This window comes from Colius striatus, chromosome 1, assembly GCF_028858725.1.
Source record: "Colius striatus isolate bColStr4 chromosome 1, bColStr4.1.hap1, whole genome shotgun sequence".
NCBI lineage: Eukaryota > Metazoa > Chordata > Aves > Coliiformes > Coliidae > Colius > Colius striatus.
In genome coordinates this window covers 76,736,910-76,758,045 of record NC_084759.1, presented here as the reverse complement: position 1 = coordinate 76,758,045, position 21,136 = coordinate 76,736,910, and the positions used below count along the sequence as shown (strand labels likewise).

Below are 21,136 nucleotides of genomic sequence, written 5' to 3'. Positions count from 1 at the left end.
GCATACATCCAGTAGGAATCCTGATGATTCGGTAACAAAAATATGTTAAAACCTTGAACCATTAGATTTCCTCTTAATCTTTTTCTGGGTAACTTATACTACATAAAACCACTAACTTTCTCAATTTAGGACAGATGTTTAAGTTCCACAGAGCATATCCATTCAGAAAGTGTTAAATCCTATTAACTTCATGCCTTTAATAAATAATTTTCTCAAATACATTATTAAGCAGTTGCAGCAGTTGCAGGACGCATCACCTAACATCGCAGATCTAGACTGCCAACTGAGAGATGGCCACAAGTCTTATTTTCCTTCCAATAGCTAGAAAAAAAGCTAAAACCAAATTTCATTTTTGCTTTCATTTGCTAGCTGCCTTCTCCCCTCTCCCTTTATGCTCTTCTTTTCCATTCCTTTTTTCCTGTTAGACATTACCTCTCAAACCAACTCAATAATCTAACACTTACTTGCAAGATAACTTAATTAAGGAGTGAATCCATGCTGAACATTCTGCAATACACACAAGTATGTGAAATGCTGTTTTGGAAAATGTTTACTGTAAATTAAACTTATGTTCTGTGAGAGAATTCCTGTTGAAGATAATGAAAATTCTAAGTACTAAGTACCTTGTGGGAAAAAAACGCAGCATTTGCAATATTTTAAAAGGAATTACTAGTGAGTATTTGTCAGATACAGTGTTACCATTTTTTTCCTTTTATTCTTGTATTTATATACATATTGATATTACTAAAAAATATCAAGTCCCTTTCAAAAATAATAGCAACTGTTTAAAATGCATTTTGCACTTTTAAGTGGCAGCATGTACATAGTATCAGTACAGGATTTTATATTACACAGTTTCAACACAGGCACCTTATCATATTTATGTTTCTAAACCACTCATTAGTGAGGCATAGCACTAGAAACAATTCCATCTGCTGTGATACCACTGCTCTCCACATTCATTACAAATAACGTAAGTCAACATTTGTTCATCTGGATTTGTGTTTCGCACCCAACCTGGAAGAAAGAGAGTGCCTCTGGCAATCACGGTGACAGTGCAATTAAATTTTTCACAGCGCCTACATTTTATTTTGTTAGTCTGTGTACCATTAATAACTTGTGGAAGCTGATGTTCCTGAACAGATGACTGTGTGTATACAGCCCTGAGCTGTTTCAGTTCATCACTGGCCATTTCCATCACTGTCATCTCAGCAAAAGCCTTTGGACTCAACGTTCCTGAAAAAAGGTTGTGTTTTAAGTGGCAACTTTTAGGGTTCTTCAGGTTAGAGATTTTGCTTCTGATGCAACTTTTATACTTTTTCTCATTTTTAGCATGGAGCACAAAAACATGTTCTTCGATTTCTTTAGCTAGTTCTAGCCATTTATCAGCTGCTTCTTTGTCTTTGGCAGAACCAGTCAAAGCTGTATAAAGAAGATCCGTACACTTGCATCTCAGAGCTCTTGTTGCATCCTGCTGCAGACTTGCTTTGTTAACAGGAGGTTTAGAATCTTCATTACAAGCATGTTGTTCCTCAGAAGAAGAAAGCTGATCCACGCTGCTCTCTGTGTTGTTACATATCAGATTCTTAACAGTTTGTGATGAGTCCAAAATTTTAGAACTACTAGCATCTAATGTCTCCTGCTGATGGGGTCCTTCAGACAGCAACTGCTCTCTAGGAACCACAATGAGATGTTCAATTTCTGTTTTCACATGTGCAGAAACTGGCTTTTTAACTTGCATTGACCGAACGCAGTTATTCTTGTAAAGTGCTTTCCATCTTGACAATAACTGCTTTGCTTTCTTTTTCACCTCTACTGAAGGGCAGCTTTTGAGTACTCTGTATACAGCCCTGGCAACTTCTGTCCCCTGAAGGTATTCGATAGTCATATCAGCACCTTCAAGTTCTTTAAGGTGAACCTCCATATCTTGGAAATTGTTCTCAGATAACAGCTTTTCAATACAATGGGCTCTGTGTACAATACTTTTTTGGTCAGACATTTTTAAACCTGAAAGCAAGAAATGTTTATTATATTTATTGCAGCTATGACATTATTTGTCTGTGTATTCCCACAAGGTTTTCTTTTACTCTATGTAATCTTACACTATTTTATTTGTATATATCACAGATTTCGACAACTTTTAAAGTGGCATACAGTAGAGGCAGTGGATCAAATCCAAAATGCAGAGGTGGCTGGGTCCTGCAAGTGGGCACGCTAGTATAACTCAGCCAAGGAAAATACTGGCAGAAAGGAAAGCCCATGCGGACTTCTGCTACAGTAGGGTTAATGATTTTAAAAGTAGGCTACGACAGTTTTTAAGGAAAAGCCCAGCATCTTGCCAAAAAAAAAAATCCCACACTAAGAAAGACACTGCTAGTGTAATAAAAATTATTGTCATTTTTTTTTCCTACACACACCCCCCGTAAGATATGTTCACAGGGAGATTCTCAACTACTATAAGACAAGCAACCGCTCCACTCCACAAGATTACAAGTGGATTTTGCAGTGTTTGTGCAGTTGTAAACTCTACTACTGCTAGAATACCAAGAAGCAATGAGTTCTGAAATTCAGTCTTTTTCAACAAAAGCTCTAGATGACCACTCATTAATGTTTAAAATCTAGATACTGCTATCAAATAACAAGCTTTCCAAAAATGAGGCTATAAGGCAATGCATCTCCACCCTCTCAGACATACAGAGAAACAATTAAATTACTAGTAAAGTTTTTACAGAATTGGTGACAACAAATTTAATAAGAATGCTGTTTTCAGAAAGTCAGTCTGGTTTTCCTGTTACAGAAATTGAAAGGCTATTAAAAACCACATCTAGGACCTTCTGCAGTTAATAGGTACTGGAATAACATCATGACTTGACACCGTTGAACACATTCTGTAATAACTTCTGGATAAAGTCCAAAGATTTGTAAATAAACACTGTAGGACAGAAATAAGTTCAAACTTTAGGTAGAGCTCCAAAGAAGAAAAGGACAGAGAGACAAAGAGCATAAACCTTCACCTGTTTCCAAAATGCTGAACAACAGACCAACCTGACCTCCCCAGTGAATGGTCTCTGCATTCACTTAACCTGTATTTAAATAGCTAGTTCTTGTCTGACATTTTGAAGTCCCGCAAAACCCCAATAAAGGCTATTACAGAAACAGATTTTCTACTCAACAAGTTTCAGAATCAGAGAAACAGGACACATTTTTCAATACTCAGGTTGAATTCTATGCATCGTCACAGTGAAAAGCATCAATAATTGCATCTGCTCATCTGTTCTGCTGCAGGAACATACAGAGGCTGTGAGAAAGAAAAGAGCTATTTTCTTATGTAAGGCAGCTATCAATACAGGACAGTTCCCTGTCTCCCAAACACTACTTACCTGACTTTAGAAAATTATGATCTGCTGATTCACTGTTTTTCACACAATCTAGGGCAGGGTTGGTGACATAGTTATATGCTGAACCATTATGATTGCCCTATGCCTTTGAATCTGTTCTGCTCCTTCCAATGTACTGTATTATGCTACACATATCATAAAATACACTTATCCAGATGCAAGACAACTTCATGAATTCTCAATATTTAGTACACAGGACTGCAGATGTGCAAAGAAATTACTACAAACAAGGTGCTCTGCTGATAGTATGTCCGTGTATATAGCTTTACCCTGTGGCAAAGGTGAGGTATTTTCAACTTTCATTAAGGGCTATGCTTTCTAGAAAGTTTCCTTTCTAATACTGTAGAGTGAGGATCTGTACTTAAGAAATGTTGCATAAAATCCATGCACATCATCTGCTCAGGGCTATCCACCTAAGCAGGCCACCAGGACGGCAAGGTGAAGCCATGTATGTTTCTCGGCCAATCTCACACAAGAAAAATCCAATGTCTGAAAAAGACACATTTGGCTCCACAGCTATGAGCAGGCATTGACAGCTGGGGTGACTAACACAAAGCCTCTGAGTGGAGCTGGGGCCTCCGTGCTCACATCTGCCATGGTAATGCAGCCATTCTGCCACACACTCACAGTTCATTTCCTTAAACTTACCAGACACCTACAGCTCCTCAGGAAGAGCTGACACTAACTCACCACTTCACACTGTTTTGTTTTTTTTTGCCTAATAGGCAGATCTAAGACAATCTGTCTGGGTTTGTTTGGGATTTTTTTAACCTTCTACCAGATATATAAAAAGATGACTTAAATTGGATTAAATGCAGTATGTGTTCTGCCTTCAGACTTATACACACATGCACTAAGGCAATAAATTAAATTAGTAGAAACGTTCATGTCTTCTTAGTCCTGCATTGATTTTTTTTATGTTCATGCCACATTAAATTCAAATACATAAATCTTATGGCAATAGGTAAATAAACAAACTGAAAGCAGACTATGGATATCAAAATATGAGCAATGATTTAAAAACAGTTTTGGAAATTCAAGGACCTAACAGACTACTCATATTGAAGTCACAATAATCACTTCTAAGGGAATACTTTTCTCAACAGGTACAATATATAAGAAAGAGGTACGACAGAGTGACTTCTTTCAAACTTACTAAGCAAAGCTAGGTAAAAGTAACAGAAAAACTAAGTCATCAAAACTATACAAGGACAGAACCCAATCTGTCACTAATTATGGTAACAAAGAAGGATATTCACTGGTAACTGGCAGAAGCACAGGAAACAGCCAGCAAAGAAACCACTACATAAAGGTGATAAACATGTCTTTATCTGTAACTATAAGGAGGCTTCTGTGGGGAAAGCATTCTTGGAATTGCACTGGCTCTGCTGTTGTGTATCTAATTTGCAAAGCACTTCAAGATCCTTAAAGACAAAAGTAATACATACATCTGCAAACTATACTAACTGCTCAGTCTTTAATTTCAGCTCAGTTTCCGAATGAAAAGGTAGTGTGATAAGGAAAAAAAAAAAAAGTTGTTTGTGCATTTGTTGCCCTAGAAACCAAGCAAGGACTGGATTTATCAAAGTTGACAGAGATCATTATTTTACAGGATCAGAAATTAAACAGAGATCTCTAAATTACAAAGAATATGTGAGATTATGAAATGGTTCCTTTTACTACTTCTGGCTTCCTTCAAGGGATGAGACAGAACTCTCCTTTAATACAGGGGGTTCTCCATAGCATTCCAAGTCTGGATGTCAAGCACCTCTCCTTCTCTAATCAAGGTACAATATGATTTCCTCAGACAATGTAGAAAATATCTTTTTCATATTCTTATAGAGAGAAACAATAAAATACGGACATATTGATAATACTGGAGCATGTTTTCTAGCCAAAGTTCACCAGGTATGTACATGTTTTATTGTGTTAGTTTGTACAAAGAGCAGTGGAAGTTTGTGAGACCAGATACAGCTGCCAGATCCGTGTCCACTTTGACAAGTGACTTTTGAGTTTTCTGCCACGTTAGATAAGCAAAATCATTGACTGAAATAAGAGTTACATTTTAAAAGAATTGAGAAGTTTTAAAAATACTTTACATAGTCTGCAAGTATTTATCATTTTCTCTAGTTCAGATGACAGAAGTAAAGCTTACATGGTGCAATGACCTGCTGAGGCTGGTTCAACAGGCCAGTTGCAGAAGAAAAGTCATGATCATAAACCTTTAACCCGCAGCTCTACTTCTCTGATGACGGCAGTCCTAAACAGCTGTAAAAAACAAGAAAACAAAAAAAGAAAACAAGAGATAGAAGAAAGAGGAAGATAGGAGAACTTCCTGACGAGAAGGTCAATGTTTCACAGAAACCAAGCCACAGTTTCAAATGGAAAATTATTTTCCCACTTGAGGGAGCTGCAGCATTGCAAACTCACAGTATCTTATGAAACGTGTACGATGTGAAACTGCAGCCTGTTAAGAAAACAGACAAAACAATTTCCCTATGACCTTCAGGAGACTTCATATTTTTAGGGTACCTATTTGCCTAAATTTGTCCAAAAAAAAAAAATCCTGTAGATCCCAAGGTGCTGGGATGCAGAGAGAGGGAAAGGGTACCTCCCTCATTCAGTCGTGTTCCTAGGCATTGCTCTTGCATTCAATATTATAAAAATTTGGAACTTGACCACTTTTCTACCTGATTTAATATTATTTGGCAAATGCTGCTGAAGCATTGTAAAATTAACTGAATCGTACTCAGACAGAACTGTTTTACTGTCTTACTAGTTCCAAGAGGTAAGATAACCAAAGGATATTTTTTATCTTGTTATGAAACTAATCATGCTTTTTTTCTTATTGCAGAGATGCAAGAACAAAAGTACAAATGAGATTTTGTACTGCACAAAGCTGATAAACATTTCATCCCTCCTACAAGAGGCCTTTCCATCCTGTTCAGCAATGAATGAGAACGTTCCAAGTGTCTACTGAAGGTTGCAAGGTAGACTGACTCATATTTACAATGAGATAGTGTTATTAATGAGTAAGGTTGTGCTGATGAGGTCCTTTCTTGCCAAATCATCACACTGTGACTGTATGGTATAATGAGTCACTTGTATACACAAGAATAACATGATGGTGATCAATATAAATTTTTGGAGTCAGTTTGCTCATAAGGAAACAAAGATCAGGTTGCATCAGGTTTAAAATACGGTCAATCTACAATAGTACTAAGTGGAATCAGAACTTTAAATAGTAAAATGACTAAGCAGGAAAAAGTAAGCAAGCAAATAACCCCAGCCTGAGACACTTGCTGCTAACTGCAAAGCCAGCCTCTGGGAAAAAAAACACTGCCTTCTCCGAAACCATTTGGGGTAAATGCCTTGTCTCTGCTATATGTCTTACATAGTCCAAAGCCATAGTCTATTTTGTCTTAGCACAGGTAACTCCTACTGATAAACCAAAACAAACTCAGAATGCATCCAGGTAGGAGTGGATGAATGACTTGCAAGGGTAGAGAAGGCAGACCACCAGTCCTTTTCTTGCTTATCTAAACCTTGGAGATAGAAGTACTTGGCTTATTCTGATCTTTATCATGGCTGTGGTCTGGGTTTTATTCTGATTAAATAGATGACTTTTTTTCCTCCAAGGAATTCCAACAGTAACAAATTTTCCACCAAAAGTGTAGTTAGCAGAGCCCCAGAAACACCAGGTTTCTTGCTTTGGCCAGCCTAAATTCCATATAGACAATGAAAATGAACAAACATCATTTTAAACTCAGAGCCTAGAAGGAAAGTGGAGAATTCTCATAGTCAGCCTCCAGACCCCAAAACATTCCTTTGTCCTATCTACAGTGTGAGAATCAGTAACAAAGATTATCACCAAGAAACAATTTTCTGTGTCTTTTATTCCATCTTGTCAAAAAACAGAGCTCTTCCCACTTCTCAGCAGGACTGCCTCCCACTCCTAAACGTTTCTAACTATACAGAAATTCATTTTCAAAGAACAGTCAAATGAATAAAGATCATACAATAATAACTGAGACAATGAAACAGTACTATTGCCCAGACATCCATGAGCACTGACACCTCCCTGACCAGGAGAGTCACTTCTCAAGTACTGAGAAGCGGTAGGGTACATAAGCTCAGGATTGTGGCAAAACTATACCCCAAAAACCTCCACTTCATTAGGATGAGGGAGCTAGGTCTCTTTAGCTTGTAGAAGAGGAGACTGAAGGGTGATATAATTACTGTTTACAAATACTTGAAGGGCAGCTGTCAGGAGGATGGAGCCAGGCTGTTCTCAATGATGTCCAATGATATGACAAGGGGCAATAGGTCTAAGCTGGAACATAAGAGATTCCAAGGAAACAGAAGGAAAAATTTCTTTCCTGTGAGAATGACAACACTGGAACGGGCTACCCAGATGGGTTGTGGAGTCTCCTTCTCTGGAGACATTCAAATCCCACCTGGACAAGTTCCTCTGTGACCTACTCTAGATGGTCCTGCTCTGGCGTGGGGGTTGGACTAGATGATCTTTCAAGGTCCCTTCGAACTCCCACCATTCTGTGATTCTGTTATTTACAGAACTCTATCTACAGAGGCAAAATGCTTCCTTTATTCTTCTACACTCAACAGAATAGAGCCACAAGAAGTAAGAAATGGAAAATTAATAACACTACATAAAATACTTTCAAGAACTTTCCAGAACAACATCTGGTGAAAGAGTCTGTGTATAATGGAACGTAGTCTGACAGAGTTACAGCTTTTTTTTTCCTGCATCTTTTTACATCAGTGACTGCTTGAACTGTAGTGTTCTTAACTAACCTATATGCAGCTATACTGTCTCTACCCTGTGTTTCATTGGTACATTTATCACACAGCTTTCTTCTCAAGAGAAGATTACAGACAAGAAGGGGCAGAGTATATCTCATTCATGTGAGGAAGAACACAGTAGCCTCTTTTCACATGGCAAATTTTAAATCCTGATTTGAAGTGGCTTCTCCTAGAGCCCTCATTTTTAATTAGAGTTCTGATTTCCTTTAGAATTTTCTTTTTTTTTTTTTTTTTTAATCAATAGACTGCATAATGAAGTCATCAAGCCTCGGGGATCAACCCCAAAGTAGATTTGTCTTCATATTTTTCTAATGAGGTCAAACAAACATGCATTAATTTAATGAGACTGGTAGAGGCAACAGCTTGTTCTGACTGTTTAGCCACTGGGTTTGTTTGACCTCACTATATAAGCTGAAGTTCAGGAAAATGCTCAAAATATTACAGCTACACCAAACAAATAACACCTCTGACATCCCATGGCAAAAAGTAGTTGAGAAAATTCTTTACAAACTGAACAGATACAGGTTTTTAGTTCTAGGAGGTCCAGCTGATGTTACAGTAGACACACTTCCTAGCAGAGACGTTACCTTGAAAATGGTTTCTTTCAATCTTTAGTTTAGAAACAAACTGCTTCTCACTGGAAGATATTTAAGCTTTTCCTGCACCTTGTCTGCCTTACTCATGTGAATTTTTCTACTGAACTGACTGGTCATCTGAGTTAGACAAACATCTTGAACCCTGAAAACATTACGAGTAACATTACAAGTGGCTGACCTTTTTAAATAAAACAACTGTAAAGGAGTTAAGAAAATGACAAAATTTAGTTTTAACGTGTTACAGGTGGCGAGGAGGAAGTGGAGGTATTAGATAATCTTTTCCACAATAGGATAGGAATACAGAGTCACAATAGATTCTAACATATTATGATTCAATGGGGCAATAATAAAATGCATAAATAGTTCAAAGAGATTTGTCATTAACAGTTTCATTAGAAATTATGCATAAACAATGTGTGGTTCCATTTGCTTTAAAATTTGCACCATTTCACACAAAGAAACAAAGTTAGAGAAGATAGTTCTCTAATCTATTACTGGATTACTTTTCAGTATTAACTAACTTTACTCAAAATCATAGTTTTAAGTTTGAGTACAAGGTCACAAATTTTCCATGGGCCCCTCTGTGTTTTTTAATTTTTATGACAAAGCTGTATCAAAGTTGGCAGAGGAATAACTTTTCTCTCAGCCACTTTCCACTACTTGCCAGTAAGAGGCATTAGCTGGTGCTTCTGGCAGGTCAACAGTCAGTCTTTTAACACACAGGGTTCATTTTCAAAACATGAACTGCTGTTTGGGCCACAAGCAGCAAATACACATAGGAAAATTAAGAGCTGAATGAAATTTAAGCAGATGACCCAGACATGAATTAACATTACCCTAGTTACGGTAGGGACATTGACTGCAACATCACGGGGTTCAGGCTCTTTGGCAGGGCTACACACAACTTTTCACAAAACATACAATAATTTTTGTGATTGTAAATTAGAGTCTCTTGCAAACTGAGCTTATCATATGCATTAAAAAAATTCAACCTTGCTAGAAGTACATCTGGCATCTTCATGCCTCTGTCATGAAAAGCAAAGCTTAACCTGGGACAAGTAGAAAGTGGTAATACTATTCCTCCAACATCATCTATCTTAGCATCCAATCAAAACCTCACTGTGGGAAATTATTTTGTTTGCATTTTGTGAAACCACTTCTTCATTTCCTAATATTCATCCCTTTCAATCAGCAGCAGATTTTAAAACAAAGAGATTGTTAAATCTGAAAGACAGTATGAAGAATATTTCACTGTTTTTCCACAGCAAAGAAATTGTAGAAACATTTCTCATCACTCAAGAACCATACCAGATGATACCAATATGATTTAAACAGCTGTGTCACCGTTAACTATTTGAATTAAATACTATTTAGTCCCCTTAACTGTCCATCTAGATGGATAAAAATGATCATATTTATACTTCATATGTCTTAGGACTACCAGCTAAATAATATCAGCAAGGCTTTGGTGAGGCTGCACCTCGAATACTGTGTCCAGCTTTGGGCCCCTCTCTACAAGGACACTGAGGTGCTGGAGAGGATCCAGAGGTGGGCTACCAAGCTAGTAAAGGATTTAGAGTACATCTCACATGAAAAATGGCTGAGGAATCTGGGGCTGTTTAGCCTGGAGAAAAGGATAAGGTCTCTCAGGGGAAACCTTATCTCTCTTTACAGCTACCTGAAAGGAAGGGGTCTGTTATTCCTAGTGACAAGCAATAGAGCAAGAGGAAACAGCCTCAAGTTGCACCAGGGGAGGTTCAGGCTGGATATGAGGAATTTCTTTACTGAAAGAGTTGTCAGGCTTTGGAATGGGCTGCCCAGGGAGGTGGTGGAGTCACCTTCCCTGAAGGTGTTTAAGAGACAGTTGGATGTTTAACTTAGGGAAATGGTCTAATGGTTGATAGGGCTAGCACAGAGGCTGGACTCTGATCTTAAAAGTCTCTTCCAGCTGAAACAATTCTGTTGATTCTATCTTCCAAGGAGAAGCTGGTTTCTTCAACACATGTTAACTGTATTGCCTTATATAGGTAATGCTAACAATTCCAATTCATGAAGCACATCCTCTCCCCAACTGGGACTATATCAGAAATCTGGACTCCTCCCTCACCCAAAGTCTGTGAACAAGAAGTGCTGTCCTCCAAGCATTGGAAAATAACCCCAAATGTCAATACACTGAGATTAACTTATACACCTTAATGTTTTTTAAAACAAAGAACAAGGAACTGTTTCACGTTCCTTTTAAGGCTGTAAGCCTCTAGTGTTCCCATCTTTCCTCCACAGACAAAATTATTAGGAGTTTTCTTTTTTTTGAAAAAGAAAGACTACACTATCATGCAGAACATAGACCCAAGGCTAGTACTTGAAGAAATCAGTTTTGACCATTCTGTTGTAGAAGGCTGACAATATTTTATCTGTTCACCTATAGTGTTCACCTCTCATGTTCCTGCTTGGTGTTAGAGCTTTCTTCCACTATTTTTCTAGCTTTCTTTTTAATTTCTTGTTTATTTACCTAGGTAAAATTAATTGCATGGGGGTTTTTTTTTTAAACCTATTGAGGTGAAGAATGCGTTGTGACCTGCAGGTTTAAAATTTGCTTTGAAGTGACCAACTTAATCTGTTATTCTTGGATGTGCACATCCACTTGGATGTCCACATCCACTTGGATGTCCATGTCAGCTTCCATAAATAGTGTACCATATCTTGCAGATGTACCAATTTGAAACCTAGGCAGCCTGGACCTCAAAGCAGCTTTCCTAAGGTGGATCTCCTATCTTCCTTTCAGTAAGCTTCTGCATTGGCACAAAAGTCTAACAAAACAGACTGGCTTACAGATAAGAGTTGTCAAAATGTACTTGAGACACAGCTATTCAAAGTACATTTATTCACTTAATGCTTTAGAGACAAAATATAAATCGTATTGCAGAGGAACAAGCAATTCTTTCTCTTGAATACAATTCCTTGACAAAAATGTTAGCTCTATATGCATGTCAATAATCTTGAAAGCTAAGACTTGAATTCATGCATACTATGAGCAAAAGTAAATGTTCGGTCAGCAATGCCTTTCTATGGCAAATTGTGCTGACATTTAAAAAAACAGAAAAAGTAATAAAAACATGTTTTACAAACTTTTCGTTTTGATCATTTCTCAGATGAACACAGACTTTTTATTGCTTTAACATTCAGTTTCTAGTTAAGGCTTGGCTCAATACTATTTCTGTTTACCATCCCATTGTCAAGACATATTTATTACAATATTGCTTTCTTTTACAGGTTTTTCAATGAAAGATGATGTAACTTTTTCCCTTCAAAAAAAGAAATCTTTTGTATGCAGAGAGCACATATGTTCCCGACTCTGCTATGCAGAAAGTGTATGATACAAACAAAGATTATTTATACAGTAATATTTAGTGTCTACTAAAATTCCTTCTGCTAAAACATGAATGCTTAATTATGAGATCTTGCAAATCATGATCAAGGCACCCGACACACTAATGAAAAGAGGATGCAAAATACACTTAAAATGAAATTTTATATGTTTAATAATTTAAAACAATACTATGTTGAAAAGTGTGAACTCCCTAATTCTTTTCTATACTTATGCCAGTGTTTCACTTACTTCAAGACATCATTGCTACATGGAGAACAAGATAAAAAATACCAAAAAAATTCCCATAATATCACCATTATAGATAATTGTCTTGCAGTTTTTTAGGTCAGTCTCTTCCGTGAGTGGGAATTACAGCAGCTTATTATATAAATCAGCAGGGTAATAACAACAGTTGAGAAAAGCAGCCCAGCCACATGTACTTGTTTGGAAGCAGCTGAAGTTTGCCTGATGCAGAAGCCAGCCACAACTTGCCTGGAAGACAGTCAGCCTCACCATGCCAGCAGCTGACTGGCACCACTGTAATCTACATCTCAGATACCGGCCCAAGAAACTAGGTGGAGATCATCTGCTAATGAGCCTGCGATCACTCCCATACAATCGGTGGGCCAGCTCACACAGCAACTGTGTCCCAAACCACCGATACTACGGGAAGGGTAACCCTATGGGTTTTTCTCTAAATCCTTCACGAAAACTTCCTCAGGGCTGTTCCTCTTACACATCTTCAGACTCATCTATCTGAAGTCTGAGGCACGACTGTATTGCTTAGCGGCGAAGCGTCGCCGCTCCTCAGCTCCCGGCGTGGCCCAGGCAGGAGGAGAAGCAAGCTGACTCACCTAGCAACACCTCCACGCCTCACGGAGCTCTTACCGCAGTGCCCGCTCCCCGGTAGCCCCTGAGGCCTGAGCCAGGGCTAGCACTGTGCTAACGAGTAAAGCGGCCCTGGGGTGAAGCGGGAGGCTCTATGTCTCCTGGGGGTCGAGGCCGTGGGCCGCCATTTCGTGGCGCTGCGGTCACCTCAGCAGCGCTCTCTCCCACCGCCCCTCCGGACCTCTCCCCACCCCCTCCAGCGCCAGAGCACAGCGAAGTGTCTTCCCGGCATCAGCTGACTGGAAACAGCCTCACTCCCGCTACGAAACGCACAGCACTACTACCACCCGCCGCCCTCCCCGCGCCAGCCCAGCAGCTCGGACGGCGCAGTTACCTCCACAATGGGCCTCAACATGGCGCCTCCGTGCCGTGCGGGCGGCGCGGCTTGCTCCCGGAGTGGGCGGGAGCTGTCCCCAGGCTCTGGAGCGGGAGTAAGGAGGGCACATGCAGAGTGAGCTGCAGTGCTAGGGCAGTGCAGAGTTTAAAGCGCCCCGGAGAAAGCAACAGCCTAAGACTTGTTTTCCTAAGCAGGAGGTGTCAGAAGGAAGTTTCCTACTGAGGCCCCTGCCGCACCAATGCTTCCTCCCTCAGCTGAATATGCTGCTGATTCCTCAGGCCTCCTCTCCCAGGTCTGAACAAAAGATAAGCAAGTACTGGCACTTTTCACCCTTTACATGCAATTCTCACATCATTTGTCCTGTTACAATGATCACTCAACTCAAAGCCCAAATCACGCTTTTATGAAATACGGTATTAAATGAGGAGGGGTCTATGGAAATCTCTGGTGTCTGGTATCGGGGTGAAAGCAGGGCCACCAAGACTATCAGGGGACCGAAACATCTTTCATACAAGGAAAGGCTGCGGGAACTGGGGCTGTTTAGTCTAGAAAAGAGAAGACTGAGGAGAGATATTATTAATATTTACAAATATCTAAATGGTGGGTGTTCGGAGGTTGGAACATCCCTTTGTTCTATTGTAACTAGCAACAGGACAAGGGGTAATGGGATGAAGCTGGAACACAAAAAGTTCAATTTAAATATAAGAAAAAACTATTTTACTGTGAGCGTGACAGAGCTCTGGCACAGGCTGCCCAGGGGGGTTGTGGAGTCTCCTTCCTTGGAGGTCTTCAAGACCCACCTGGACATGTTCCTATGTGACCTGCTCTAGGTTGACCTGCTTCTGCGGGGGGGGGTGGGGTGGACTAGATGATCTCTAAAGGTCCCTTCTAACCTTACCATTCTATGATTCTATGAAAGGAGTACTGTGCTGCTTGATTCTGTGTGGGGACTCATGTTGGAGCAATCTGTTGCTGAAGAACTCTTCTCCTGGGTGGATGACCCATGTTGGGGCAGAGTGTGAAGGGCTGCACCCTGTGGGAGGCCCCATGCCGGAGCAATTCATGAAGAACTGTAGCCCGTAGGAAGGACCCACATTGGAGAAATTCATGGAGGACTATCTTTCATGGGAGGGGCCCCACAGTGTAGCAGTGGGAAGTGTGAGGAGGACTCCCTCTGAGAAGAAGAAGCAGCAAAGTCCACCTGTAATGAACCAACCGCAACCTCCATCCCCCATCCCCTGCATGCCACGGGGGAAGGAAGGAGAGTCCCAGGAAGAGATAGGGGTAGGGGGTGGATTTTAAGATTTTGGTTTATTTCTCATTTCCCCTGCTCTGTTCTGGTGGTTCATTAATAAATCAAACCATTTCTCTCCAAGTTGAGTCTAGTTTGCCTGTGACACTAATTGCCAAGTGATCTCCCTGTCCTTATCTTGACTTACAGACCTCTCGTTATATTTCTCTTTCCTCTGTCCCATTTAGGAGAGGGAGTGATAGAACAGCTTGGTGGTCATCTGACACCCAGCCAGGGCTAAACCACCACATGTACCTAGGGCAAACAGAGAACAGAAAAAGAAAAAAAATCCACTGTAAAACTTCTCATTTTCAACTTTTCACTGCATTACTTGTGGTATAACCAACTAGTCTTTGAATAACACACAGAGCGGTTGGTATACACAGGGTTAAAGAAATAAATGTCATAAAATTTACTTCACAGGGTAACAGCTTTTGGATATAATGAAGTGTGCTGGACATATCAGATTATACTGTAAACACCTAAAAGTTGATGTATTTTGGTCATAAAGGTATTTGTCTGCCTTTATTGTAGTGCTTTCCTCTTTCATATGTTTTATATAGGCATTGAAAATGATTTTGTGATAGAGTAATAGTTCTAGAATTGTGGCTTTATAGCAAATGTACAGGTTTATGCTGGGGTTTATTCTCAACTACAGTAAAAAGTTGTTCGGATTTTTAATAGGTTTTCGGTTTTATTCACTACTGAGGTCTATGTTGCCCTCTGCTGACAGTAAACTGAACTTGCCAAGTATCTTTCAGCACAAGCACCGCATAGCACAGACGCACTTCTTTTTCCCTATTTTCACATGGTGAACATCACCAGTGGTAATCACAAAGAAGAAAAAAAGAAAGGCCTTGCATTATTTTATAGGATATAAAAAAATGACATAAGCAATTATTAAATTATTGTAATGAATCACTTATTAGTGTTCATTATTGAGTCGTATGAAATCTTTCCTTGCTAGTTCTGCTGTGGTTATGTTATACACTGATAACTGAAGAACTCTAAATGATTGATAACTCTGTTTAATAATACTAGCAGTGTATGTGTGACAAACTCACATACATGATGGATACTCAAATCCATCAGTGAGTGACCACGTGGTGCAATGATTAGCCCATGCTAGCTGGAGGCCATGGTTGAGATCAGGCTTCCTTTATGTCTTGTCTTGTGGCTTGCACAGCAACAAAGTGTGGGATAAAACCTATCCCCAAAAGTCCTTAGTTTTATGATCCAAGAGATGAAAAATTTGAAGCAGATGACATGACTCTCTAGAACTGGCAATAAAATAGTAGCAGAATAGGAATACAGCCCAAGCCTTCCTACTCCAAATATGGCGTGTCATACCGTGATGTATCTTACATATTTTTAAGCGTTTTTGCAGCATATGCATGTCATGAGCTCAGCAGCAGCTATCATTATGATATTAAAGAGTCCACTGTTTAGTCTCAGTTTTGACCTCTCCGGATATGGTTCTTGAATGTTAGTTTCTCTAATCTTTATCTGTACAACAGTAAGCATGGTACATATAGGATTCTTTCTATCTTTAGATGAAAGTGCCTTGCCTACTACAGAGGCACAAAAGTGCTCTTGGAAGGAAAGCACAAGAAGGAGCGTGACTTGCTCCTCATGATTAGCTCTCCTTTGAGCAGGGATCAGAACTAAGGATGTCCCTCCTGGAGGCGAGTTCCTCACTCAAAGTTCTTTGATCTAAGGAATAAGAGATCGTTATTCTAGTTTCCCATTTATAAAACAGACAGTAATACTTTCTTAATTACCCCTGAAAGAAAACAAAGCAAAAGTATAAAATAACAATGATATACCCATTATATTCATACATATGTATACGTATGTGTAATGATATATATGTACATCTGCATGGTTTTCCAGGATGAAATCCGTGCCACTCTTTAACAGCAACAATTTCCTTGAGACTTCAGTATTGTCTGTATCTGCTTCTCTAGAAACACAGGCTTCTGTTCAGTGAAGTGAGATATTCTGCCAGCTAGTAAAGTGTTAAATACTCACAGAACTACCTGGAAAAATGTTGGTCAAACAATGTCATTATAAGATTCTTACACTGAACAATGTGTTTAAAATATGCTTCCCTCCAAAAATTGATATTTAAAACAATAGCTCTATGTAAAGGAAAACAAAATCAACCCAAAATGGTTTGGTATTGTTTATTCCATAAAATTATTTTTTGTATAATTTTTATTTTCTTTTTTTAAATTATGTCATACTAGGGTGCTATTTTATCAGGTAATTTACTGCTTTGTCATATAGTCCCATAGTGGCACAACATTTCATTTTGCAGGTACTATAAAAATTTAACATAGCTGAGCTTAAATGAGCTGTAGGTTTGCATTTTCCGTATGTGATCTACATGAAAGACAATGTTGAGAACAGTTCTGGCTTGCCATCAAGCAGGAAACATCCTGAAAAATTACCACAATTATTATTTTGTTTATTTATTAACCTACATCCATATCTATGAAAGAAATTGCAGTCTCTGAAAGTAGGATAGTCATAACGTGGTTTCTTTTCATGAAATAAAAAGCTTTTTTTAAAATGAGTTTTGAAGATGATGTGTATTGATAATGCTTTAGCAATTAAATACTGCAAAGCTATACTCCCATTCACAAAATATTTGTAGTGCAGTTATTTGAAACAAAATATGTATGAGTTCCCTTAAGGTCTTCTTTCTTCAATTTGTTTCACAAAAGATAAGCTTCGGTCTCTTTTATTGTCCATTCTTGGAACTGTAACAACTGCCTCATCAGAATAGCTCAGGCAAAATGTGTTGTGGCAGGAAGGACTGATGGACAGGCATTTCCTCTAAAATCCCTGAGTACAGGCATTGCAACTGTGGCTTGAACTTTCTGAAACCTTGTTCACAGGCAATGGCAGCAACTGTTCCTTATGGACTGGAATAGAGGAAATTGAATCCTCCCAGAAAACCTGAAAGGGAACTGACTGGTAAATGGTCACTTGCTAGAAATGCTCCTAGACAGGGAGACATAGTTAATGTCAGCTGTCTGTAACACCATCATAAATCAAAGTGTCTGTAGTGAAATCAAATGCATAAAAGATTTACATAAACATGGCTGAGAACAGAATGTGTCTTCCTATCTTCAGCAAAAGGCTTGAATGCTAAAGTTGTGATAAATGATTTAAAAGTGTTGCCTCCTGACTGAAAATCAAAGAAAGGCATAATTACAAATATAATTGCTAGAAGCACCAGTAGTAGTATTGAAAACCATATTTTTTTCTTTAATACCTCATCCAGCCTTTTTTCACAGGTTTGTAAAGCACTGAATTGGCCACGGGATATTTTTAGATCAGCTACAAAGACAAAATGAAAGGTGACAACAGTTCTGAAATTCTTTATTAGCCTGGCTGAATAAAATGGATTTGTTCAGAGTCATGGACATTTTCTGGCACTGATTTTAAAACATGATTTTTATTATTATGTTTTCTGCCTAGGGAGAATTGGATCACATTATCCTTGAAAATCTAGAAAGCCGAGAATGATTAATCATGGCACGGACTGACTAAGAAGAATGACTCCAGGTGGCCTAGTGTTCAGGAAAGGATGTTTCCTGGAGTAGCAGAGTGGCAACAACAAGCAGAGAGATGGGTACTTCAAACAACAAACTGGTGAAGTGGAGATAGCAAACTGGTGGAGATATGGGAGGCTACTAGGAAAATATCCTGCAGTGATTTTGAAGACATCCTTCCAACTAGTTGAATGCCTGTGGGAGCCCTGAGTGGCTAAAATATTTGTTCCTCAACCTGTCACTGTGAGACTTCACATCTTTGCAATTGTGTCTGTCTCCCAAATCCAACAGATGTTAGCCAGATGATGCATCTGCCTTCTGACAGGGGAATGTACATAAAAAAGAAAACTTTCAACTTAGTTTGCCATTTGATTGGAAATAACCAATTATATCTATTCTAGCATAAAACCCTCAAAATTGTTTCCATCTTGTGTAGCAAGGCATCTGTGATAGCAATAAAATGTATAAGTACCCAATACTTTCAAAATGGGATTTTTAAATTATTTAGTAATGGAGTTGATTGATTGAGATGCTAAATCCTGCAGTAAGAAGAAACATGAAAATAGTCAGAGAGCAGTAAGAACCAGCTACAAGAACCACATCTCTCACTGTATACCTGCATTTGAGGTTGGTTTTCATATTTCTCTTAAGGGTTAGTGACCCATCTCCTGAGTTCATAGAATCACAGAATGGTAGGGGTTGGAAAGGATCTCTAGAGATCATATAGTGCACACCTCCTGCTAAAGCAGACTCACCTTGATGAGGTTGCACAGGAATGTATCCAGGCAGTCCTGAAAATCTCCAGAGAAAGAGACTCCACAGCCTCCCTGGGCAGCCTGTGCTAGGGCTCCCTCACCCTCCTAGGAAAGGAGTTTTTCCTTTTCAAGAAGTTTAAGTGGAACTTTTTGTGTTCCAGTGTATGTCCATTATCCCTTTTCTTGTCACTTGAGGCAACAAAGTGCCATCCCATCCTCTTGACATTAATGAGATCCCCCTCAGCCTTCTCTTCTCCAAGCTAAACAGGCTCAGGTCCCACAGCCTTTCCTTATAAGATTTAATTATGTTGTTGCCAGTTTGCTTTAGCAGCAGGTTATCGTAACAAGATCTCTGCTCTCTTAAAAGAGATGCTCAGATCTAGCAATTCTTAAAATATATAAAAAAGGGCCCACAGAAAGAGAGTCTGTACCTCATTTAGTGGTCCGTTATCATAGCCCTTTCTGGAGAGCTTTCTTCAGTTTAAGGTTTATTCAGTTTGAAGGTTATATTGTTAATAAGTCTTGAATTTGTACTGGTTTTAAAGTTCCCAGAAAAAAACCCATAATCTGTCTGTGATCTAGACATATGATTCAGTTCATGAAAAGGCTCCCTGCCATTCTGCCAGCAAGTAAGGAAAAAAAATAACATAATGCATGCACTTTTAAGTTAGAATCACAGAATGGTAGGGGTTGGAAGGGACCTTTAGAGATCATCTAGTCCAACTCCCCTGCAGAAGCAGGTTCACCTAGATCAGGTCACATAGGAACGTGTCCAGGCGGGTCTTGAAGACCTCCAAGGAAGGAGACTCCACAACCCCTCTGGGCAGCCTGTGCCAGGGCTCCATCACTCTCACAGTGAAATAGTTCTTATATATAATAGTTTCTTATATTTAAGTGGAACTTTTTGTGTTCCAGCTTCATCCCATTACACCTTGTCCTGTAACGTCTCAACCTCCTGACACCCACCATTTAGATATTTGTAAATATTAATAAGATCCCCCCTCAGTCTCCTCTTCTCTAGACTAAACAGACCCAGTTCCCACAGCCTTTCCTCATATGAAAGGTGTTCCAGTCCCCTGATCATCTTGGTGGCCCTGCGCTGGACTCTCTCCAGAAGTTCTCTGTCTCTCTTGAGCTGGGGAGCCCAGAACTGGACACAGGACTCCAGATGAGGCCTCACCAGGGCAGAGTAGAGGGGGAGAAGAACCTCCCTAGACCTGCTGGCCACACTCTTCTTGATGCATCTCAGGATGCCATTGGCCTTCTTGGCCATGAGGGCACATTACTGGCTCATGATTATTATCAGCCAGGACTCCCAGGTCTCTCTCTGCAGAGCTGCTCTCCAGCAGGTCAATCTCCAGCCTGTACTGGTGCATGGGATTGTTCCTTCCCAGATGCAGGGCTCTGCACTTGTTCTTGAACCTCATGAGGTTCCTCTCTGCCCAACTCTCAGTCTGGTCGAGATCCCGTTGAATGGCAGCACAGCCTTCTGGGGAATCAGCCAGTCCTCCCAGTTTGGTGTCATCAGCCAACTTGCTGAGGGTACACTCTGTCCCCTCATCCAGGTCGTTGATGAAGATGTTGAACAAGATTGGCCCCAGAACCAATCCCTGAGGAACTCCACTGGCCACAGGCCTCCAACTCGATTCTATGCCATTAAACACCACCCTCTGGGCTCTATCATTCAGCCAGCAATCTGTTAATTGTTATTATGAAATGAAATGAAATGAAATGAAATGGGAACCAAAGTGTTTAAAATAATCACATCTTTCTCCACCCTTATGTGGAAGAGAATCCTACACTGTGAAAATACACACATTAGGTGATATTTCAGTACTCTTGAAAGATTTCATTTTGCGAGAGCACCTCTCCTCACAGTATTTGAATTGTGTTTACCCAAAGAAAGCTATCTTGGGTGGCTGTTCTTATCAAGAGTCACTTTCAGGCTTTGAGGCTTCTGTCCAGTTTTGAGAAGGAGATGGTCCAGGCCCTGGATTTCCTTAGGCTGACTTTGAACTGTAGCTGCTTATGGAGGATCAGATAAAACTTTTAGAACTGAGTGATGAGTGTGCTTGGCAGTAACACTGCACACCTGTCCTGTTAGGGCTGCTCATGCT

At 39.7% G+C, this 21,136-nt stretch overlaps 2 protein-coding genes across 3 annotated transcripts in view; both read right to left on the bottom strand.

The window, feature by feature from the left end:
* The window catches only part of RAB9A (RAB9A, member RAS oncogene family), a 31,406-nt gene extending 17,938 nt beyond the window's left edge, over positions 1-13,468 (bottom strand). The window contains exon 1 of the mRNA XM_061998920.1: positions 13,408-13,468. The gene's annotated coding sequence lies outside the window, so the exon portion shown is untranslated. The remainder of the gene's footprint in view (positions 1-13,407) is intronic.
* TCEANC (transcription elongation factor A N-terminal and central domain containing) lies at positions 603-13,533 on the bottom strand. 2 transcript variants are annotated; one of them, XM_061998859.1, is made up of 2 exons: positions 13,408-13,533; positions 603-2,007 (listed from the first exon to the last, which is right to left on the bottom strand). In XM_061998859.1, the coding sequence occupies exons 1-2, from the start codon at positions 13,517-13,519 to the stop codon at positions 917-919; spliced, it is 1,203 nt and encodes a 400-aa protein (XP_061854843.1). In that variant the 5' UTR covers positions 13,520-13,533; the 3' UTR covers positions 603-916. The 2 variants fall into 2 exon arrangements, with proteins under 2 accessions (XP_061854843.1, XP_010193930.1); XM_010195628.2 differs by lacking the exon at positions 13,408-13,533 and adding an exon at positions 13,040-13,242.
* Positions 13,534-21,136: the final 7,603 nt, after the last annotated feature.

Excerpts from the sequence above, each read along its gene's own strand:
- TCEANC (XM_061998859.1), bottom strand. The coding sequence starts at position 13,519 with ATGTGCCCTCCTTACTCCCGCTCCAGAGCCTGGGGACAGCTCCCGCCC. Across the intron at positions 2,008-13,407 it reads TGTTGAGGCCCATTGTGGAG|GTTTAAAAATGTCTGACCAA; the intron begins GTAACTGCGCCG and ends TCTTGCTTTCAG.